Consider the following 23,280-nt stretch of genomic DNA (forward strand, 5'->3'; position numbering starts at 1 on the left):
AAGAGGGCGCGGCGCATGCGCGCACGCGTGCGCAGTCGCGGCGGCGCGTTATAAATATACAACACACCGAAGTGCGAAACGAGCCGACTGGAATGAAGTTGTCGGCAGAGTACAGTGATCGTATGATGGCGCAACATGTTGACCGTTCGCGTTTCGCGCCGGCAACGATTCTTTTATTACTTGTTCCCGCGTGTGTCGTCCAGCTAGCAAAGGCCAACGCGGCGTCGACGTTGGCGTCGACGGTCAACGGCGTCCGACCAGCTGTGAAATCGGCGCCCGTGATAAGGACAGCGGTCCCGTTGTCGACACTGCCTTTTGGCGCAGACGATGATCGCCGCTCGTCGATCCTCGTCGAGTTCCTGGGCACCGGTCTTGGCCGCGATCTCCCCCTACGATGGTCGACGTCGAGGAACGATTGCCCGATGTATTCGGACGATACCCTCCTGGACGCGGTGTGGTCGTCGTCGACGCGCGATCGCGCGATCTACGAATTTCGGACGATTCCCGTAGACCCAAAGATCACCGTCGTCTATTTTTGTCTGAGAAACGGCAGCGACGACGACGATGTCGGAAGGAGATGGAGCAACCTCGGCGATCGTATCTCGATAAAAATCCCGGTACGCCCAGAGTAAGTAACTTATTTAACACTTTCCCTGATCTATATTTAGGTTTTTCTCTCTTTCCTTCTCCTTTTCTCGCGCACGAATCTGTCATTCTTTGTCAGTTTGTACTCGCGTATTTTCCTTTCTTCCGTTTTATCCGGTTATGTTATGAGTCACAGGATAAGAGTAGGCGTGATCTCTTAAAGCAAGTGAAACACAATGTTTTAAAAAAAGATATCCAATTAGTTAAAAAATTTTTTTAATTAAAAAATTGATTATTAAAAAAAGATATTTAATAATTATAAATCAACCATTATAGTAGAGATAGTAACAGTATCTCTATAAAAGATATAAAATTATAGAAATTTTAGTGGATATTAATTTTATTTCAAAGCAGTAATATTAAAAGTCTCGAGAGATTCATTCAATTCATAATTAAGGCAATTACTATAAACTTGATGCATCGAATCACAGTTGAATCATAGTTCGAACAGTGTACTGTAAAAAGTGTAAACAATGTGTATTAAATAAATATAAGATTATTAAAATATAATATTAATCAAAATATAAGATTGTTAATACAATATTAAATATAAAGCTATTCGAGAAATATAATTTTATTTTGTGAAACATATATCATATTTTTTTCTCTTATATAATATTCATACTTGGACAAGATACATGTTCCATACATAATTCTTTCGTTTTTCGCTGAACAGATTTCTGAAAAATTCCCAATTATTTTTCCAGTTCTCGCATGACACATATTTCTGTTGTGAAATCTTTTAAAAATTTATAAAACTCGTATAGAGGGTGTATCCATTCGAAGCAGACATAAAAATATTATATTGCTAATATTAAAAATAATAGAAAAGAAGTATATTTTGAAACTCTTAGAAGGGAGAAGTCATTCGCCTCTCTTTGATATTCTCGTCTAATTGTTTACATTGCGAAAAGGCGAGAGAGAGAGAGAGAGAGAGTGTGTGTGTGTTATGCACTTCGTTATCGCAGATTCTCGATATACGAAACACACGCATAGAATTATCTTCGCGTTCGTTCCCACGAATATTACAACGTCTTGATTTATAAGACGAGGCAGCCACAAAGACAGTTTATATAGTGCAGTGTACAACAACATAGATCGTTTAGTTTTCAATCACGCTTCACCGGCTGTTTATTCGACATCAACATCTCGTGGAGAATTGAACGTGTCGGATTATAGGGGTAATGAAGGAACGATAAAGTGTCGTCGGAACGATAACGCATGTTTTATCGCGAAGAATGTGCAACTTTAGACGCGTGCATTTGGATAATGCTCGGGGCAAGGAATTTGTCTAACGTTGAAATGCGCGCGCGAGATAATTATACATATACGTTACCAGGTCTAATCATTGACCAAGCATCTCTCTCTCTCTCTCTCTCTCTCTCTCCCCCCTAATATTTGCTGGCGACGATCCAGCCGCATCTCCGATTCAATAGCCGAACTTGGCTCCCACGCTAATGAATAAAAATAGAATTGAGTATGTGACCCGTATTTATTTCGCCGTTTTCCGATGACGTTCGTTGAGTTCTCAAGATTTACGCGGATACGCAAAATTTATTGCCCACAGTTGTGCAATGTAATAAATATATCATACATTCAATTTTCGACTTATTGTTAGCTTTTCAACAAACCGAAGGTGATATTAAAAACAATCGATTGATTCAACCTCTTTCGTCCTGACTTATAAAAAATATTGGGGCTTCTCGGTAATTTTTTCTCCACCAAATAATATTTCTATAATTTTTGCAATGATAATTCTTTTAGAGGGAGAATAAAAGATTTCCGATGAGCGAATAATTGTCGGAGTATAAAATACAGACATTTTTTTCTCTTAATCATTTCTATTCGATATTTGAAGAGAAAGTATACACGTTCGATATCTAGGCAGATTAAACGATTTACGTAAGATAAACACGTTTTATAATGAATGTCACAGTTTTTTTTATGTTTATCGACGATCTGGAATATCGTTATCTAAATGTAATATCTCTGCGAAGACGATAGCCTTATTTACGAAAGGGCTCTCGTTACATATTTCGCTGTATAGTTCATTCTGTAGATTAACGAGGTATCGGTATCTCGAGTATGAATCTTGATAATGGTTTTTACGTATTGCTTCGACATATTAGCAATAATTTATCGGCCGCTATTTTTTTTCGCAGGATTCGACGCTGTAAAAAACGCGGTGACCAGAAGTAATAACGATATGTACAATAAAGATGATACAACAGCAACGATAATGAGAAATGAGTCAGATTAATGTTCTATTGCAAATCTCTTATTCACAGAAAATATCTTCGTATGCGACGAGATGATCCCTCCCTCGACAAAAGTCTCACCTCGCAAAATTACACGGACACGCATATCGACGGGTTGCGAGTCGAGTCGGCCGAGAAGGAACCCTCTTACGGCGAGAACGGAATTCCTCAGATCCGGGCCGGGACTAAGGCAATCATCCGTTTATTCGGCACCGGTATCACGCCAGATACCCTGATTAGCTTTACCGATGTGAAGGCGAAAAGGGGCTCCGTTTGCGATAAAATTAAAAGTAACGAGTTTCCAGTAAGTATCCATGAAGTTGAGTTCGATGGTCGAGGAGAGAAATTACAAGAGATTTGAATTATCTTTATATTTAGGTGGAAAATGTAGAAGAAACCACAGCGACCGTTCACGTAGTACTTCCTCTGGGATCGTCATTTTACGTATGCGCAAAACGGCCGAAATATGAAAAGGATATTCTGAAGAAGGATCAGGTGTTGTTTAAACATCAAGGCACTGCACTGTATAATACTGTGAGCATATATATATATATATATATATATACATCTTTCTCTCTCTTTTTGCATCTTTTATTCTATTAATGTGATATTTAAGATTTATATAAGCTCCCTCTTTGATATAAAATTACCGAGTTACTCAGTGAATACAATTATTTATAGTTCAAGACTTTCAGATCTGCACATATGAGAAATTACTACCGCTCTGGCTCACTATCATCATCATTCTCATTTGTCTCAGTTTTTCCGCGCTTTTCTCCGGTCTCAATCTCGGTTTAATGGCGATAGATAGGACCGAATTGAAAATACTTGTCAATACCGGTACAGAAAGAGTAAGCAAAGTTTTGTTTTTATATTCACAGCATTTTTATTTTTTCCCTTTATACTTACGTTGCATTATTCCACTATTCGTTATAGGAGAAAAAATATGCGAGAATAATTCAGCCGGTAAGAAATCACGGAAATTACCTTTTGTGTTCGATTCTGTTTTCCAACGTTCTTGTCAATTCAATGTTTACGATATTGCTGGATGACTTGACATCCGGAGTTGTCGCTATTATCTGCTCGACGTTAGCTATTGTCATTTTCGGCGAAATTTCGCCACAGGTATGTTTTTCACGCGAATAACGCTTTTATCGTTTATGTCCAAAATTATGATCTCAAGTTTAAAGATATGATATTATTACGTTGTAGGCTCTTTGTAGCAGGCACGGATTGTGCGTTGGTGCGAAGACTATCTATCTCACAAAAATGACAATGCTAATCACTTTTCCATTAAGCTATCCAATCAGTAAGATTTTAGATGTTATTCTCGGTGAAGAAATCGGGAATGTATATAGTCGAGAACGTTTGAAGGAATTGATCAAGGTAAATAATTAAGTGATCCAGTAGTAATTAAATAAAATTAGAATGCCTTGTGATATGTTAGAGAGTAGTTTGTAGAGTTGTGCAGAATAGTTTTTATGTAATATTTAATAATATTAACGTATTCTTTATTTTTACATGAATAATTGTACGTATAATTGTATGAATAATTACCAATCCTTATTTAATTGAAAAGCGCTTGCAAAAATTTGAATATCTTGTATGTAGAAAAGTATTATCAGAAATGTTTGGGAAATGCATGAATATTTGAAATTGATATATTAATACTATACAGGAACCTTTCTAGGTAACAACTGAATACAACGATTTAGAGAAAGATGAAGTAAATATAATTGCAGGAGCGTTAGAACTGCGGAAGAAGACCGTAGCAGATGTAATGACCAGAATCGAAGATGTATATATGTTGAACTATAACGCTGTTCTAGACTTTGAAACTGTGTCTGAGATTATGAAATCAGGTATGATTAACAATTTAAGCGAGCTTTAATGATACCTGTTTACATCATTCGTAACACTGAAGATATTATCAGTTTAATTAAGAATTTATTACAAATAAATCTTGTATTAGATAAGCATTTGGTCTTACCAAGAGACTTGCCAGTTACATAATTTTGATCAAATATAGGTTTCTGTGTTAATATTTTGCAGAGTGATGCAAAGCTTGTTGAATCAATTGGTACATTTTATTTTTAGGATTTTCGCGCATACCGGTGTACGAAGATGTAAGAACGAATATAGTAACGATGCTATATATCAAAGATCTCGCATTTGTTGATCCTGACGATAATATGCCGCTCAAAACACTTTGCCAATTTTATCAAAACCCATGTAATTTTATTTTTGAAGATGTTACATTAGATATAATGTTTAAACAATTTAAGGAAGGTTTGTATATGATATAATTGAGTATTTTCCATAAAAAATTTTTTTTTAAATAGAAATATAAGAGAGAGAGAGAGGGTAATAATAGTTACGCATATGTATCTTATAGGTCATAAAGGCCACATGGCTTTTGTGCAAAGAGTTAACAACGAAGGCGAAGGTGATCCGTTTTACGAGGTGATTGGTTTGGTTACGTTAGAAGATGTTATTGAGGAATTAATTCAAGCTGAGATTATTGACGAGACAGATGTGTTTAGTAGGTTTTATATCTTATTTGCAAAATTCTCTCTTGCGGCAATTAAAAATACTTTTGAGTTTATATATATCGAATCTGTAAAGCACCATTTAATAAATACTGGATACTGATTTTTGTAGCGGATAACAGAAGTAAACGTAAAAGACAAGTTCGAGCAAAAATGCCAACAGACTTCACCTTATTTGCAGAGAAAAAAGAAAATCAACGAATTCACATTTCTCCACAGTTAACTTTGGCGATGTTCCAGTACTTATCCACGAGTAAGGAACAATATTTAAAAACGTATTTGCGTATTTGTAAAATGTATAATGTTAGATTTATAATTATATATCATGCGATTTTTTCTCAGCTGTGGATACGTTTAAACCAGATGTTATTTCGGAACCAATCCTGCGACGTTTACTGAAGCAAGATGTTATTTACCATATTAAAGTGAAATCGCGTGAAAAAGCCAAAAGTGATCCAGCCGCGATAATCTACCAACAAGGAAAAGCAGTCGATTACTTTGTGCTAATTTTAGAAGGTCGCGTTGAAGTGACAGTTGGCAAAGAAAACATGATGTTTGAAAGTGGTCCTTTCACATATTTCGGATCGCAAGCTCTTACCGCTAACATCGGAATTGGTAAGAATGAAAAATATCTTATGATAAAAATATATTTCTATGTTTATCGGATTAAATAGGAATGTTTGAACTTTTGTCATCTAGCTGAATCGCCCACGAACGTAAATCCACAGACAGTTGGCAGCATTCAATCTGTTAATCTGGATTCTATGTTACGTCATACCTTTATACCAGACTATACAGTGCGTGCAGTGACCGAGGTATTCTACGTAAAGGTCAAAAGATCTGTGTATCTTGCTGCGAAGCGCGCTACAATTTTGGAAAGAAGGCAAAAGGATCCGTTGCCTAACCAAGAACAATTCGACGATGAAGTGGAAAAGGTTGCAATTTCCTACACAAACAAAAAAAAAAGATAGATTAATTTGTCATACAAAACTTTTTATTAATTGCGCATTAGACAAAATAAAAATAATTCTAAATTAATTTGCAGCTGCTGCATTCTTTGGAAGAGGACGATCGTAGTATGCCTGAGTCTCCGGTGTTGCCTGCGGACAAACTTGTGGAAAACGAAAAAGGAAAGGATTCTTTGATTCATTCGCCCGTACGCAGTGTAACGGCGCCAACATCGCCGATTCCAGTCAGCGCCAGTCCAATCACCAATTCGAAATTTACCTCACCACGAAATGACGGAAAAACGAAAAATTTATCAGCAAAGGTTTCTACTACATATATAAATTTCAAAAAATATTATTTATTTATTATAATGTTAATAATATATAAAAACTATATATATTTTTTATATAATTTTTTTTTAATATATCTTTAATATCTTTCTCTAATGGCGTGCGAAATGTATACTAAATTCATTTTTTTAACATTTTCCTTCCAATATACTTACAAGTCATTTGTTATATGTTTATTTAAGATACAAACGAGTCCGGTGGAAAATCAGATCAAACGCGATTCCTTAAGCACGTTAGATGCGGACATTCTCATCCGACAATCTGAAGCCGCACGATTGTTGTCCACTACCAAGAGAGTAAACGACAATGAGGAACGAACAAATCTTTTGCCTAAACAGGATCATTCTTAACGCTTGCAGAATGGCCGACGAAACTCGGTTCTGTCGGCAAGATCGATAACGTCGAGAGCATCGAGCGACACAGAGCGAAACATGCTGGCATGACACGTATTGCTACTGTGACACTAGGTACTTCATGAATTACTCAGATATTTATCATAAGAGAGGAGAAACGTCATATTTTTAACAATTAGTTTAGAAGCTGTACTCGATATGCCTCGGTTTTCTTATAAATTCTTATTTAAATTATTTCCTAGATATATTATCATATAAGATAAGTCATTTTATCGTGATAGTTTGCATAGAGAAAAGCACGAAGGAGTACATAATCAAATGTTTTTATTATGACACACACACACACACACACACAAAATAGCATTTAATATATAATACATGATAAAATTAAGATATAGTCATGTTTACATAGACTCCATCAAATATTTCTAAATATGTGTAAAAAAAGGTCAGTTCGTAGGAAGATTATTTTAATAATATGTCAATTCTGTCTTAAAATGAAAAACCATTCATTCCATTGGAAAAACTTTCATTTTGCAATCACAAATATATATCGACTTCTTTGTTTGTTTTTTTATACATTTTTTTACATATTATATATTTCTAAATTTATTTCTTTAATAAAATATGTCATATATATATATTATGTGCTATAGAAAAGATTATGTTTCAACATGAGAAAATGATGGCATTGCGGGTACAGTTTTTAACTAACTTGGAAAAAGATGATAGAAGCAACGCTATAATAATAATGCCTTGACATTATTTTAAATATATTTTAGTATGAAGGTTCACACACATTACCGTATAAAACAATAATATATAAAATTAGCCATATGCGCGATTGAACCACTATTATATATATATATATATATATTAGAAAAAGCAGTACAAATGAAAGAAAAGTTTGACAAAGGATTAGCATATATCATCCAAATGTTACTTTTCTCTGAAAAACAGAGATTTTGGTTACTTACATCCCTTGGGTTGTACATTGAATCTAAATGTATGATAGATTTAAATGGCCCAATTAGTAAGTAGCAGTGAGAAAAAGGCTTGATACATAATTCATATGATTACTTATAATTATATATATTTAAATTTTATTACGTGCCTTAAGAAATTGTCTATACAGGTACTACCGTGGCCGTGTTCCAAAATTCATTGCCACTACTGAAAATCTATAATTCATGTAACGTATATTATAGATTTCCAGTACTGGCAGTGAATTTTGGAACATGGCCTGTGTGTGTTGTGCGCTTAAATCAATTTTATTAAGAGTATTGCTTTCTCTCTCTGTTTTTCTTTCAAGAAAATGAAGTTTCATTAATATATTAAATAGTTACATTCCTATCACAACTAGCGCAGTCATATTCGTACATCATTCTTCTCTCATTCATTCTAATCTAATGGAAGAAAGATAAGAGACACAGAAGAAATGTACCCTTTTTCTTATCATTTTGATTAAAAAACAGAGCAAAATTTTATTTGTTGCTCATCAATTGCATTTGATTTTTAATGAAAATTTAATTAAGCAATAATTCAATCGTTTCAATTAACAAACCATATGTAATATCGATAATTAATTAAATTACAAAAATTAAATATCTTTTACATAGATATATATAGGAAACAGAATTATTTTTTTGTCAATATCCAATAAACTTTATCGAGATCAAGTATATAATTTGTGGTTAAATTGTCACGATATTTACTACCTGAAAGTAATATTCAGTGATACAAATAAAAATAGACAAAATTTTTTATTTAAAAGTAGGATTTTTCTAACAGGATATGCTTTTTTAAAACGTTCATATGTGAAATCTAAAAAAAATTCGTCTCCTATTGTATAATTATCTAATAACTTTGTCATAATTTTAGGTATGAAGACTCATGTTATAGTCTTGTCATTCTGTAATATTGTTAATATTTTTTCAGGAGTCTAATTTCCTTAAATTGTTATTATGTTTTATAAATTATTTCAGTGATGTAAATGTACAACACTAATATTATATTGTTGTTAATTGAGTACTTATGATATACATTATAGATACATCGAGATTAATATGTAATAATATTGTAATTATTCAGCATAAAGCGTTTTTTGAAGAGCAAGTTTTTCTATGTGCATATGAAAGAATTCTAAATTCTATTGGACCTGGTATATAGAGGAAGTAATTAAAATATAAGGAGCGGAAAACAGCTTGAAGTATCTCTCTGTGTAGTCTGTGTGTTTGCTAATTATGAATAATTTCTATATAAAATACTTAACAAAGAATAAAGTTTTATTTTCGCATTATATGACATGGCACGACAAATAATTTCTATAATAAATAAATGTACTTACATATACAATTTACACATGGAATGTGTAAGAGACAATTTATATTTAAAAAAGAATATTTTGCACCATTGTATAATGTGAATCAAATTTAACATTTGGCTTGGATTCTGTAGAATATATCAAATTAGAAAATGGTTACCTGACATTGTTCTTGTAGATTATTGATCAAAGTACTTATAAAAAAAAATCAATAAGAGAATTGCGATGAATATTATATATAATATATATATATATATATTTTTTTGTACTGTGTAAAAAACTATCTAGAAATATTATATGTGGGGAAGAAATATATTGCAATCCCCTTCCCCTCTCCCACAATACGCAAAGCATTCTATTGTAGAATGATAGATTTAAGTACATTACAATAAACTGTTAAACAAAGTTACTGCGTGAAGGATGAATATAAACATGACATTTTTTATGGAGATGATTTACATAGTGTACATAATATAGTGAATGTAAAGTCATGTTAACATGTATGTTCTTCATTTTCCCATCGTATTTATTGAGATTTGTCATGTCTATCATTTTTAAATGATTTCAAATTTATTGTGCCATATATTTGGAACATGACGATTGTTTATTAGATTCCTATATTTGTCTTCACAAATAAAACAAAAAATTATTGTAGCCACAATTGGTAGAATATTAATTATATTTACATAAACGCGACTTGAATAACAAAGAGTGTCAATCTAATGTGTGACAGATGAGAGAACTTTTATCATAAATATGCTCTTTGATTATATTATCTTTATAAAATGTAAATTAAATCTTACATTTATCATAAAAAAATATTTGGTTTTCTTTATGCAGTCTTTCAAACATTTTTATATTATTATAAGAATTACAATATATAAAATTTTTAATATTTCATATGTATGTATGTCTATGTATACAATCGTTTCTCTGAGATAGATAAAAGAGATTTATTCAAAGATATATATCTATATATATAAAGGCACATACAATATATATATATCTATACATAAAAGAGACAGATATAGGGAGGAAAAAAAAAAAAAAATTGTCGGATAAAGACCAATAGTGTTATTTATTGAATCCCTAAAGTAATAAAATATCACTAATGTGAAACTTTAGTTTAGAAACATAAATAATTAAAGTCTACTTTCTGATATACAATAACAAAAATTAAGTAAAACAGACATCTCTTAAATCTCATATAACAAAAACGTATATAAACAAATATATATCATATATCATAAAATCTTTTATATCTTTTCTAATTAAAAAGCAAAATTATAATTCTGCTCGTATAATTCTTTTTATTTCGCTTAATTTTGTCATGCTCAAATCTTTTTCCGCTATTAATTTTTGCAATGATGCAATTTTTGCATCTATGAAGGCTGTTTTATCTTTCTTTGCTCCTCTTTTCCTCTTGAGATCTTGTAGCGGAGAATATATAAAATTTTGTATAAGACACCACGGTTGTTGTTTATTCATCCATGTAATCAAATCCATGTTAATATTTGAAGAACATAGTATTCTATTTTCATTAATAGGCATTTTTAAAATCAATGCAGTTTCTGTAATTTTCTTCATGCAAAATATGCTTTGGTTTTTAGAATTAATAGCAAATATCATATGACTGTTTCTAGGCAGTTTGCTTGGGATATTTAATTCAAGGTAATTATAATTGCACAGTCTGGATACTTCAATGTGAGGAGTTACTTTAAGTTTCTGTTTGGAAACATATAGATTTATTCTTCTCAAGTTGTCTCGTTCATCCATCATGCTCTCGTAGAGAATATTCAGTTCCTTTACTTTCGCATAAATTTTCTCCATAATAAGATCTGTTCTCTGAAACATATCGATATGAAGATTGACATCATTATTGAGCGATAAAGAATTCTCCACTTCTTCAAGAGAAAACTCGATTAATTCCTGTTCTTGTGACAAACCTAAAATTATATTTGATTTGTAATACTGTATACACCTAAACGTCCTCTCCTCCACTCTTTTCTCTTGAATTGTGTCAGCAAAGAGTTCCTTTCTCATATAATACATCTTGGATTGATCACAATACATTATCCACAAAACATTTTCCATTTCCATACTGAAGTAGGCACAGAACGCAGAAATATTTCTCATTTTCTTTCCCAAATGTATCTTCTCAAAGACTAGATCATAATCTCTACTATGTACCAAGATTACCATGTCCATATCTATGAGAAGCAGGAGACCTGCTACCTTGTCTTGTCTCTTTACAGGCACGATATCCACGATGGCACGATCGCTGGTATAAATTAATTGCACGGTATTGTCTCCCTTTAACACAAACAACTTTCTGTCATATGCGATTACGCATAAGTTCCCTTTCCTTTTCGAACCGGCAGTGAAACAGTTTACAAACCGTGTCTCGGTATCCTCCAAGATTAGAGAAAAGGCGCGTATCTCCTTTCCGGCATTCGACGTAACAGAAAACAGCAATGTGGACGATGTAACCTGCTTGTCGTCGAGATACACACCGTTGCTCGTGGCAGTCAGCACCTGATAGAACTCGCTGCCCATGTCCAGGGCGTTTTTACTCAGGAGGACGAGCTCGCCGGCACGCGACAATTTGTAAGCCCCCTGCGGCGCGCATATGAAGAAGGCTCTACCGTCGAAGATCTGGATCTTCCTGAGGGGATTTGGCATCGACAGAACTCGCACATCCCGTGCCACCGAATTGCCCCTTGTGTACGGAAAGACGACGAGCTTATTCTCGTTCCAACAGAAGCACGTCTCCTCGCCGTAAAATTCACACACGACGAAATGCAGCAGCATGATTTCCTCATCGTCGATCGTAATATGCATCTCTCACGTTATGTTTCCTCAACACGTACACCTGTATGTACAGACGTAAAAAGAGATGTAAGGCGCGCGATATAAGGCTAGACGAGACTTTTTAAAATAGTGTAGAGACCCTTGAAGGTCTTTAAGATCGTAGAATCACTCGCGCGCGCGAGACATTCTCGATTTTCACATATTCTGCATTTTCTTACACTTTTAGGTTACGTTCTGAAAGGTTCTCTTCGAGAAAAATTGTACTCAACGGCCGTTTCGAAATCTTATCGAGCGTTCCCGATTGATTCCGATTCATCACTTGGAAGGCGTAATTTGACCAATCAGGACAAAGAAATTTTAGCTCTTTTTCTTTTGAGCATATTTGTGTCTAGATATTTGCGCATTAATAGTTACGTTTGAAGGTACAATTTCATGTGCTGCAACCTCGTGCAGCAAGGAGGTCACGTGATCGAAATGGACGAATCAGCGGCCACATCGTCGTCATTCATTCGTCCATTTCGATCACGTGATCTCCCTGCTGCACGAGTTGCAGCACATGAAATTGTACCTTAACGCTGCAAAAAGATCGTTCTATTGACCAATTAAAAAGAAAAGGGCAGAGACTTCTCTGCTCTGATTGGCCGGACAAACATTTCGGAATGTCAAACATGGACACCTTTAGTTACCTATCTATATATTTCGAGTCACATTTGGCGGGTACAATTTGTAACGAATATGACGTTTATTTTAAATCAAAAATCTTCAATTTGTTGACTTAAGAAATGCTTAGACTTCTCATCTAATTTTGTAGTATTGACATAAATTTTGTATGGATATTATTTATAACAGTGACTATGGGTTAGTGTACATCATAAAACGAGCAATTAAAGATTGAAAAACATTTTGAAGGTTATGATTTCTGGTATCGGAGTTAATAACAGTTTTATTTGAATATGGCAGCATCAAGATTGATTAAACATCAGCTAATTAACGTGATAAAAAGATTCAAATTTGAAGAATTAGAAAGCAGCGTGATACCCATTTTTCCGGAGATATCTTGGAGTCATGTCAAGTCTAAATTAATTAAGAATCACAAAAGATTTACTGTTAAAAATGCCGTATGCGTTATCGAAGAAATTCTTAACGTAAGCATTACTTTGATGTATAATTTTTATATAAAATTTACATGTAATATTATTCTTAAATGTGGCTTATTTGTAGAATGCAGATTTAGGAGAGAGAATCTTGCATGATAGACTAATAACACTAGAAGTAACAGGTAAAATAACATTTAATTTTGAATATTAAATTGTTTATTAAATTGTTTTTTGTAAACCTGATAAATTAATTTGTATTAAATGTTAATTGATTCATGATATATTATTATGACATGTGTGAAATAATGTAATTTTTTAGATATAAGTAGACATGACAAGAGGAAGATATGGTATGGTTACGAGTTAAAGGGTGTAGGCGGAGCATTAAATTATCTTGAAAGACGGCAGATTCAAGAAAGCATAAAAGAAGCATTTGAATCAAATGGTTTAAATATAGATGTAAAAGCTGCAATATATGACAATATCACATTTATAAATATTAAGGAAAAGAGTAAAAGAAGACGAGTACAACGTACCATGCCTATCTTTTTCGCTTTGTTTATGGGACACAAATATTTTTTCTGTTCAAAAAAGAATATTTCACATGGTTTTATAAATTTGATGGCTACTGCTCTGGGTTATAACAAAAGCAAAAGAATTAAGCTCATGGGTAAAGATCTTAGATCGTTAATAAGATTATTATGGAACAAGCAACAAGGCACTTTACATGCTGAAGACATTCATCAACCGTCAGTTTATGAACCATCTGATCCTATTATCAAGTAATTATCAAAAATACATTTTTTATTTTTTGTTTTTATAATTATACTTTTATGCGATATCATATATATTATAATATTGTATATATATTTTATATATAGTGTATATAAACACATAAAATATTTTGTATTTCAGCACACTACTGTGCTTTCTAAATAACATGTACATTTTATTGCAGTAATGATGGTATAGATTATACACAGAATAAACAACGGAAAAGTTATGCAGAAAAGTGTTTTTCCAAGGATCCTCCGACTTTGGAATTACTCGTTGTAAACGGACCAGAGGAATCTATAAAACACGAAGCTGTAGCTTCAATATTACCTAATGATAATATACAGATAAAGTAAGAATATTTTTCTATATACATTTAAAATTAAAATTTGTAGAGTTAACTCTATAACTTTTTCTCTTTTTTAGCTGGGAGTTTCGTAGTCACAATATAGCTAGATTCTTGACTAGTTTAATAGAAAAACGTGCAGTTCGATTACCATTACCTGAGTATGTGTCCAATCTCATGACATTTGGAAAAAACGAATTAACACTTCAGCCTGGCTGAACATAATTGTAGATAAACAAATTCTTATAATGAGACAAATAAGTATTTTAATGTTGTGTGTCTGTATGCAGTGCTTGAACATATCACTATAAAAAGATATTAATTTTCTAACAATTTCTGAAATTGCTGTATACATTAAATTTAATATAATTGTGTAAAATTGTGTGTAAAACAATTATATACTTGTACATAAATTACATTTTTTAACATATATGCAGTATATAAATTTGAGCAGAATAATTTGTTGTAATAATGTAATTGTAAAAGGAAATTGAATGATTAAAATTAACTCTTCGAATTTAAGTAGGTAAAGGAAAAAGAATAAAAAATGCTATTAAATCTTTCGTTATATATAACATTGTTAATATAGAAATACCATTGAAGTCTCTGTTACATTAATAAAGTACATTTTTTAAACTTTATTCAAGTTTATTGAGTAGCATGTTTATCTTATATATGCTATTTTATTGATTTAATAATGCTCATTTGGTGCATTAGACATATGTCATCCAAGTAATCTTAACAATATATTATTGTTATATAATTATGTGGATATTGTTTTTCTCTTACAGTAGGTTAGATATATTAGATATATTCAATATATATCTAACATTGTGTATTATTAATATAATTATATCATTATTCCCTCTTTCTGCATCTGTTCAACTAGATGCATCATCGTCCACTTCTTCATCAGATGTTACATTAGGATCATTAATTTGCGCTTGGCATTTATCGCAGTGACAAACGAACAAATATAAGGAACTTAATGCCTTCTGTCTGGAATATCTACTTCTTTCGAGTTCACACTCATCAAGATAACTTGTACAGATTTCCTCACCGACTTGTATATCGCGTGTTGCTTTTAATACCAAAGTGCTATTCGAATGAGGAAACTCAGCAATTGCATTTGGCGTACAGCTATGATTCACTGATGATTGTAAAATATAAAGACCAGATCCTTCATTATTTAAAAACGAACCTACCACTGCAAAAAGAAATCAAGTTTTATAAGTACCTATCAGAATATAGGACATTTTGAATAAAATATTGCAACTTACCTTCCTCCATGTCATCATAGATTCTATCTATCAGTTTGTCAATGTAAATTCTTTGATCCTTAGGCAAGTCTAATGCAGAAACATTCTTCACCCAGCGGCTGAACGCACTGGTACCAATACCTTGACCATTTGTTCCTACTAAAGCTAATAAACTTCTAAAACCATCTGGGGTAAACCACTGAAAACCACACAGTGTTAATTAATATTAATGTACATGTAAAAATAATATATATTTTTTTTACATACATGTGCAGTGTATTCGGTATTAAGGGTTGTCTGCATCATTTGCCGCAAGACATCAATCTGACCTACAAATTTCTCTCCTAACAGATTGTGTGCAATTTCGTGCGTGTCGTTCGTAGTACGATGACAAAACTGTGAAAAGATTGATAAAACTTCCTGCTTGTTGTTTGCTTGATTAACTAGAGCAACCATTCTAGCTAGTAACATGATTGTTGCAGTTTCTGGTGGATAATGCATTTGTTTCCATGTTTCATTCAATTGTGTAAGAGAATGGCTCTCATCCTTCATTCTTGATTGCAAGCATAATATGCTGTGATATCTGAAATATAAATACAACACAATATATGCATAATGAGAGCTATAATAATAATTATAATCTAATGTAATCTAATATAAATTCATAATTTAATGAATTTATAATTTATAATCTAATATGATCACCTTTGAAACGCTTCAGCCTGACATTCCATACTACAATACTTTACTCCACAAGCAGGACATTCGGTCATTAAGTTTTTGTTTGTCTCGCAACATTCGCTATACGGTAGAAATAAGTTTGGATTTCCCGTTAATCTCTGAGCATTTTCCTGAGCAGTTTCTAAAGGTCTCAGACAATGATCACATGCTAAATATCCATAGTCGGAGTTCCATGAAAATTGACAACAGACTATTGGTTTCTCTGTAAGTATAATGTCCCCCTCCTTGAATGCACGATTGGAGAACAGTCCTTTACCCTGTAATACAAAAGTATAGAAATTAATATCCCATATTATAGTTAATTATATTAAATTATATTACATTAATTATATTAAATGTACAAATATATATCAATTATAATTAATAAATGGCGAAGTGAGAGAAAAATTTCTTTGATTAGAGACTATAAAAAAAAACTTCATAGTTAATCATAGGGATAATACGCGCGGTAAATAATTTAAGACACGATTTACCTTCTCGTTATTTACAATTTTGATAAAAAACTCGTTATTCTCCATAATTGTTGTCAATTACACATCGGCGAGCGAGAAAACTTTAATAAAGAAAAATCACCGAAATTCGTTTAAAACCTAACCCGCATGAACACACATGTCAATGATCGCCCCTGTGAAGGCTGTCACGAATGTACCACCGGAGTCAAATCGACTTTCTAATCGAGAGAGAAAACGAATAAAATTTCTCACAATTTCTCTCATATGTTTGCATATATATTTTTCTCACATGTATAAATAAATTTTTTTTTTTAATATATCATCGCAGTATATAATTACGTTGATAATCGATAAATATCACAATCCTCTTTAGACTCTCAATGAGGAAGCGGCGCTGTTCCGGTAGCGCGGCTTCCGCAAAGAAGCGTATCGGCTGTGAGTGATTTGTGTGTCGTGTGTTTGTGTCTCGCGAATCGTCGAGAATTTCTGCAAAATTCCAGAATACCTCATCCGCTTCGTCGGTTCACGAAGAACGATGAACGGAACGATGGCCATGGTAAGTGGAATCTCTCGCGTCGAGTCACGATAAATATCGACTCTCTTCATCCTCGCGATCGCGGTTAACCCTTGGCAGCGTATTTAATGGCGGTCGTAGAACTACATTTTCCAACGTGCAGTTCCAAGCAGTCGTAATCACTGTGCGCATCCGTATTAATCTATTACGTAGCCGCCATTGAAAGGGCAATCGCGCGCGCGTTGCACGGAATAAATATACTATCTGTCGTGAAAAAATGAAACGTTTGAGGGACGTCTGTTTTGCGGAATTTACGAAATTGGCAAATCAATCGATGTGCTATTGATCTCTTGCTATTTTTCGTATGCGTTAGATATACGAATGATATACGCGAGCGATTCTAATATATAATAATATACAACAGTTTTAATGTTAATTACTTAATTGGAAGTGTTTCTGTTTTTTCTATTTTTTTTTTTTTTATTTTTTTTTTTATTTTTTTATTTTATTTATGTTGCATGATCAATAATAGCAATATCTTTAGCAATTTCTGGATAACGTTTCTATTCACATTTGTATACTTTCTACTATTACGTAACGTATTATTTACTTGCTATTGGACTCGTTTTTCTTTTTTTTCTGTAGGCACCAACGTCGCAAAACAGTATGGAGCCACCGGCGAAGAAGAGCAAAGTAGAAGGTAAATTGCTAACGCAGCCACATAGCCATTATGCCTGTAATAACTAAAATATTATACACAATTCTGTGCTAAGTGGGAACCACAATGAATACAGCAACAACAGCGAATGTAACGTGTGTATATTAAGAACGAGAACATGATATGGAAATGTAATACAATATATAGTTACTTTACTTAGGACACTCGGGTGCTAGTTTTCTCTTAAAATGCTGCCAGACTCTGTAAAACTGCAGAATGCGTCTATTGAGAAGCAGTTTGAACATAAATTTTGGTAGGCTAGGGTAATAGATGATGACTGTATGGCGCTTAAATCACACTAATCTATGGTTGTCCTTCTGTTCTGAGATGTTACAGCGGAGAGACAGTACAGAATCCGTGGCCTACGACTGAGCTGTGATCATGAGCGTGCGCCAAACAAAGAAAGAGAACGCTACATTCGTTGAACAGAACAAATCAGAGTTTAACAAACTCCCACTGATACTGCATCTATTGCCGAGCACCAAATATGATGCATACTTTAGATAGGTCAGCATTTTAGGGTTTAGAGTTTCTCTGGTCCTGATAATGAGTCTCTTCCACAAATAGGTATCACTTTAATTTCATCTTGTGAATGAATAACGATGTATAATCTCGTTATTAATACAATTCAGTAAAATTTATATCAATTGAGAGATATTATGTTGTGATATATATATATTTATTATATAAAATTATTATTATCAAAACAGTAATATCTCTCTATCCGCAAAATTCCAAATATCTAGAGACTCGTAATCGGGAGTGGCAATGGCGAAGGGTGTTTATTTGCCATATATCACATATTTGCATTTACATTAGATGATAACGAAATCGCGATAAGTTTTAGCAATTGGACGTCGATATAGCCATGGATATCACTTAAAAATACATCTATTGAATTTTTCTCATTGTGATCAGACAAATATGTTACATCCACGCTCGTTGATTTCACGCATCTTCGTCTTCGCATTTTATTCTGCCGTCATTAAACGAAACACGCGCTATGTCGAGGCATATTATAACGATGTCCGAATGATGACACGTAGATGATGATCGCGAACACGACCTGGAATTAAGCGATATAATTTTCTTCAACGTTATCGGAAATTTTTCTGGTCATATCCTGAATATTAGTCGTGAAAAAAATTTTACGCGTATTTTGATTATGATCTCGCCATTGCTACATGAAAAGGCGTGTTAGGTTGAGAAATGCTAGGTTGGAGAAGGCAAAGACTAAGAATATGGCGCAGAAAATGCACTGAGAGTATTCTCCTTTGCTTTGTGCTTACAGATTTGTGCGTCGCCTCAATCTCGGATAATTTGCGCACAACCGTCATTGCTCAGCCCAGAACACGGTTAGCTGTAAATCGAAACAAAACTTTAGGAATCCTTTAATTCACTTTAAAAAGTCAAACCGACTTCTGTTTTCTGTTTCTGATTTCTGTTTCAGAGACTAGCAGACCAAATTGGTTATGATACCTAATCTAATTATAAGTAAATCTGATTTTTGGGGCTGATTGTACAAACAGTAATTAAAGCTTAAATTTAATATAATATTTCTCGGCCTAAATAAATTAATTTTATTCAAGTTTAATATCTCGGATAACGGTTTTGGTCCATACGTTTTGTCTTATACAAGTCGGACCGCTTCTGATAAAATTTCTAATCGTCGAATCTATGCTTTGTTTCTTCCAGTAGCATGCATCAAACGAGAGATTTATTTCTCCGTTTCGATGTTTGCACAAATACGTCGTTTTTATGTGTATATATTTTGCACATATACATATCTCTATAATATATTTTCACAAACACACTGACATACACACAGCCATATTTATTAATAGAATTGTAATATATTCCTTGATCGTTTTAATTTCTGTAAACTTACAGTTCGGAGGACGGTTTTATCATAGCAGCTTCTGGCACGACGTCATGGTACTTTTGTGTTAGGAAAAAGATATTCCACAATAAGAATAATTTGCTCGCATATACCAATGCGACTAATAAAGTCTCATTAGCCTAGGTCGTCAATAGGTCGTCGATTGTTACCTGAATGTGTACATTTTATATGTTTCCTCCCAAAAATACTGATCAAGATAAATTCTTCCGATTCCTGAAATATTAGCAATCATAAAGTTATTTTACATTGATTATTATAAATTTTTACAAATTAGGTTATATAAAATTCTGAAGAGATAAAATTTTGTTTCTTAAATATAACAGTCATCCGATAAAGATTTGCCAACGAAAAACCGATCCCTAATTCGTCAATTAAGAATCATTAAGAAACAACTTGATGGTAGATGTAGCACATCTCTATATATCTCAAAATAAAACGTTGGAATATTTTTACATATTTATCTCCTTTAATACGAGAATAGCAATCTAACATATGATTTCTTTGTAGGAAATGCATCAGAGTTCTTATCAGGCCCTATATATGATATCAATCAGATAGGTCAGGTCATTGCTGGTATGTATAATGTATATAATATTTTACTTTATATATATTTAACTCTTCATTAATTATATTCCTTTTGTTTTAAAGAAGTTTGCATATGATGTATTAAATAATAGTGACATTATATATTCTAAGTCAGTCCAATTTAAGTTATATTGAGTATTGACACAGATTTTTAATGGACATTTTGCTGATAAGATCTGATATAAATAAATATTGTTTGTTACTTGAAATTTTCTCCAAGATCAATCTAATTTTTACATTTTATCATTTTACAGGACCTGGCGCTAAGTATCTGACACTGCCTGGAATATTAGGAGCTGGTTTACCAAAAATCTCATCCGAACAACAAGATACAGTAAACAGGGCAAAGAAGTATGCAATGGAACAAAGCATCAAGATGGTCCTAATGAAGCAGACGTTGGCTCATCAGCAACAGGTAATTTTTAAATGTCAAGTCAATTGCATTTCTGTATTTGCATTTCATATATTACACTCATCCTGTTGTGTTATTCTTGAAATATAACATTCTATGATGATGAAATTGTATAAACAATAACATTTAATATATAATTATTTATATTTTCAAACTGTTATAAATGTTTGAAATAGTTTTTTATTATATAAGAATACACAATGGAGATACATACATATATACACATGTAAGGATAGCCGATGTATATCACATATAAAATATATGTCTGACAATTGAATCACCAAATTTGCTTATTGAAATTTAAAATTGGAAACAATTGGAGTTGGAAAAAATTATTAGATTTCCACTTTTTAAAATATTACATAAATCTATTTGTTGATTTTTGTTAATTTGACATGCCCATTTCAGAAAAAATGTTTTTAGCGAATTGTTAATAAAAAAGCAAGTAATGGCAAGTCAACATTCTACTATCTTTAATATTAATTTTCTGCTAATTATTGGAAGCAAATTTTGAAACAAGAGCATTAAATTAGCAATAAAGCACTTAATTATATATATATCTGAATTTGATTTTTCATAATGATTACTCATTGCAATGAAATATGTTCATTAGCCAATTTGGTGTTTAAGTCCAACATATATAAAGTATTGTTTATACATTTTGTTTATTAATTGTTTCCTCTGTTCAGCTCTTTGCCAATTTATGTAATTGTAATACACAAAGAAATTTTGTACACGATTCTGAGATATTTAATATATAGCTCATCCCGCCGAGTCGTGTCAGAAACTAAAGAAAATGAACATTGGAATCTAATTCTGATTGGTTGATTTTCTCTTCCTACAGAAGAATAAGTTGGTCCTGCGGCAGCAAGTTTTATTGCTAATGTGCAGGTTAGTGTCAACCAAATCAAGAAAGAAACAATAAATCCGCCTTACGATCGATCATTCCTAAACGTTTCCCTGAGTTGCTCTACTATAACAAAAGGTTAGATAACTTGTAATAATAGTCGGCGGGAGCAGAGCTGTACAACGCGAAGGACGACAAGTTTTTTTGTGAATGCATGAATCTTCGAATAATTTGCACTTCTGAGCTCGACTATCTTCGGCTTTGATAAGAATGAGATACAAAAACAATTTCAAATTTATTAAAGAATTTAGTAGTCAAATAGAAAGATAACTTTGAAACATCTCTCTTATATATACTTCTCTAAATGACAATTTATATAGCACTTTTCTCAAACTGTTATAGTTTATATATTTGTACGAAATACTATCACGATTTATTTATATGCTACAATTTTAAATTATTTTTGTTATCATATATCAGAAGTTTGTGTACACTTCCATAAAATATGCTCTAAATTATATAGATGTTTTATAGCACATTAAGAATATTACTGTTTACTTTTATTTTAATAAAATTAGAATTGATAATTGAAGAAATCGAGCAAGGAAGTCGTGGAATGGTAAAAGAGCTTGAGGGTTTTATTTAAAATCAATGAGACATGATGTATGTAAAAGGGGGAGGGATATCAATAGAAGGCCTCTGGTCCTTTGTGTTACAGCAAATGGCTAGTCAACGGAATCAGGTGCAAAGACAACAGGCTCTCGCCCTCATGTGCAGGTTTGTTTGTTCTTTGTCTTAGCCCTCGAAACTTTGTGCGCAACACTTGTCATTGTAGTACAAGAGAATTATACTCGGAAATTTTATTATTTTTAAGACATACTTTTTATTTCATCTTTTATATATATTTTTAGCGACTAAGTCTATTAATAAAGTATATTATGTTAAAGATTAATTTTTAGATTTCTTTCTTTTTTTTTTTAAACTCTAACAATACCGATAAGGTCTTTAATCAAATTTAAAAGTACAGAAATTCGTTTCTTTTTTTAACTTTTAGTGTTATTCACATTACTATCAAGCATTCTAATAAAGATATATCGTTATATATACATATATATATATGTATATATATATGTATGTATGTATGTATGTATATATATTAATTAATATATATGTATATTATGTTACATTTGTACACTAGTATTAATTTCTGTTAATAACAACTTTGTTATATCATGGTCGTATTATAATATATATCCTTTACTTGTATAATTCTTGCATATTTTATATATTTAAACAATTATTTAAATATAACATATATTAACATTTTTTGATATTATCAATAGTTTCAAAGATATTCGCGATTATTTATTTCAAATGGGATTTCAATCATTTTCAATA

The 23,280-nt window shown here is 32.4% G+C and overlaps 5 protein-coding genes across 16 annotated transcripts in view; 3 read left to right on the plus strand and 2 right to left on the minus strand.

Moving 5' to 3' along the window:
* The first annotated feature begins 51 nt into the window (after positions 1-51).
* LOC115239025 (metal transporter CNNM4) lies at positions 52-10,489 on the plus strand. 3 transcript variants are annotated; one of them, XM_029813312.1, is made up of 15 exons: positions 52-628; positions 2,808-2,840; positions 2,934-3,207; positions 3,282-3,437; positions 3,599-3,754; positions 3,840-4,028; positions 4,116-4,289; positions 4,594-4,765; positions 5,001-5,192; positions 5,299-5,445; positions 5,565-5,705; positions 5,795-6,067; positions 6,152-6,387; positions 6,498-6,722; positions 6,933-10,489. In XM_029813312.1, the coding sequence occupies exons 1-15, from the start codon at positions 93-95 to the stop codon at positions 7,098-7,100; spliced, it is 3,072 nt and encodes a 1,023-aa protein (XP_029669172.1). In that variant the 5' UTR covers positions 52-92; the 3' UTR covers positions 7,101-10,489. The 3 variants fall into 3 exon arrangements, with proteins under 3 accessions (XP_029669172.1, XP_029669173.1, XP_029669174.1); XM_029813313.1 differs by lacking the exon at positions 2,808-2,840 and having other exon boundaries at positions 71-628; XM_029813314.1 differs by lacking the exons at positions 52-628; positions 2,808-2,840 and adding an exon at positions 1,535-1,826.
* A 221-nt stretch (positions 10,490-10,710) lies between these two features.
* Positions 10,711-12,603, minus strand: LOC115239029. The gene is made up of 2 exons (XM_029813327.1): positions 12,456-12,603; positions 10,711-12,298 (listed from the first exon to the last, which is right to left on the minus strand). The coding sequence occupies exon 2, from the start codon at positions 12,265-12,267 to the stop codon at positions 10,711-10,713; it is 1,557 nt and encodes a 518-aa protein (XP_029669187.1). The 5' UTR covers positions 12,268-12,298; positions 12,456-12,603.
* Positions 12,604-12,933: 330 nt separating this feature from the next.
* LOC115238987 lies at positions 12,934-15,081 on the plus strand. Of its 2 annotated transcripts, XM_029813255.1 has the most exons (6): positions 12,934-13,095; positions 13,198-13,382; positions 13,459-13,516; positions 13,654-14,116; positions 14,293-14,460; positions 14,535-15,081. In XM_029813255.1, exons 1-6 carry the CDS (start codon positions 13,092-13,094, stop codon positions 14,671-14,673), a joined length of 1,017 nt encoding a protein of 338 aa, XP_029669115.1. In that variant the 5' UTR covers positions 12,934-13,091; the 3' UTR covers positions 14,674-15,081. The 2 variants fall into 2 exon arrangements, with proteins under 2 accessions (XP_029669115.1, XP_029669114.1); XM_029813254.1 differs by lacking the exon at positions 12,934-13,095 and having other exon boundaries at positions 13,191-13,382.
* LOC115238985 (SET and MYND domain-containing protein 5) lies at positions 15,015-17,107 on the minus strand. Its single transcript, XM_029813253.1, has 5 exons — positions 16,928-17,107; positions 16,419-16,711; positions 15,981-16,296; positions 15,735-15,912; positions 15,015-15,661 (listed from the first exon to the last, which is right to left on the minus strand). Exons 1-5 carry the CDS (start codon positions 16,970-16,972, stop codon positions 15,336-15,338), a joined length of 1,158 nt encoding a protein of 385 aa, XP_029669113.1. The 5' UTR covers positions 16,973-17,107; the 3' UTR covers positions 15,015-15,335.
* Positions 17,108-17,304: 197 nt separating this feature from the next.
* LOC115238984 (poly(U)-binding-splicing factor half pint) overlaps positions 17,305-23,280 on the plus strand; it is a 9,306-nt gene continuing 3,330 nt past the window's right edge. Inside the window, exons 1-8 of one of the 9 annotated variants that reach the window (XM_029813246.1) lie at positions 17,309-17,462; positions 18,066-18,120; positions 18,466-18,645; positions 19,430-19,493; positions 20,029-20,073; positions 20,546-20,611; positions 20,878-21,038; positions 22,601-22,659. In XM_029813246.1, the coding sequence (XP_029669106.1) occupies positions 20,982-21,038; positions 22,601-22,659 (116 nt within the window). In that variant the 5' untranslated portion in view covers positions 17,309-17,462; positions 18,066-18,120; positions 18,466-18,645; ... (2 more) ...; positions 20,546-20,611; positions 20,878-20,981. The other 8 variants (XM_029813247.1, XM_029813248.1, XM_029813249.1 and 5 more) reach the window with 8 other exon arrangements.

The sequence above is a fragment of the Formica exsecta genome, unplaced genomic scaffold (genome assembly GCF_003651465.1).
Source record: "Formica exsecta isolate Colony F162 unplaced genomic scaffold, ASM365146v1 scaffold363, whole genome shotgun sequence".
NCBI classification, from domain to species: domain Eukaryota; kingdom Metazoa; phylum Arthropoda; class Insecta; order Hymenoptera; family Formicidae; genus Formica; species Formica exsecta.

Coding starts and splice junctions, on each gene's coding strand:
- LOC115239025 (XM_029813312.1), top strand. CDS start 93: ATGAAGTTGTCGGCAGAGTACAGTGATCGTATGATGGCGCAACATGTT. Junction 4,029..4,115: donor TCGGCGAAATTTCGCCACAG/GTATGTTTTTCA, acceptor ATTACGTTGTAG/GCTCTTTGTAGCAGGCACGG. Junction 5,446..5,564: donor TGACGAGACAGATGTGTTTA/GTAGGTTTTATA, acceptor TGATTTTTGTAG/CGGATAACAGAAGTAAACGT.
- LOC115238985 (XM_029813253.1), bottom strand. CDS start 16,972: ATGGAGAATAACGAGTTTTTTATCAAAATTGTAAATAACGAGAAG. Junction 16,712..16,927: donor AAATTGTAAATAACGAGAAG/GTAAATCGTGTC, acceptor TTTGTATTACAG/GGTAAAGGACTGTTCTCCAA. Junction 15,662..15,734: donor CTATGATGACATGGAGGAAG/GTAAGTTGCAAT, acceptor TTCTTTTTGCAG/TGGTAGGTTCGTTTTTAAAT.
- LOC115238987 (XM_029813254.1), top strand. CDS start 13,191: ATGGCAGCATCAAGATTGATTAAACATCAGCTAATTAACGTGATAAAA. Junction 14,117..14,292: donor CCATCTGATCCTATTATCAA/GTAATTATCAAA, acceptor ATTTTATTGCAG/TAATGATGGTATAGATTATA. Junction 14,461..14,534: donor AATGATAATATACAGATAAA/GTAAGAATATTT, acceptor TCTCTTTTTTAG/CTGGGAGTTTCGTAGTCACA.
- LOC115239029 (XM_029813327.1), bottom strand. CDS start 12,267: ATGCATATTACGATCGACGATGAGGAAATCATGCTGCTGCATTTCGTC.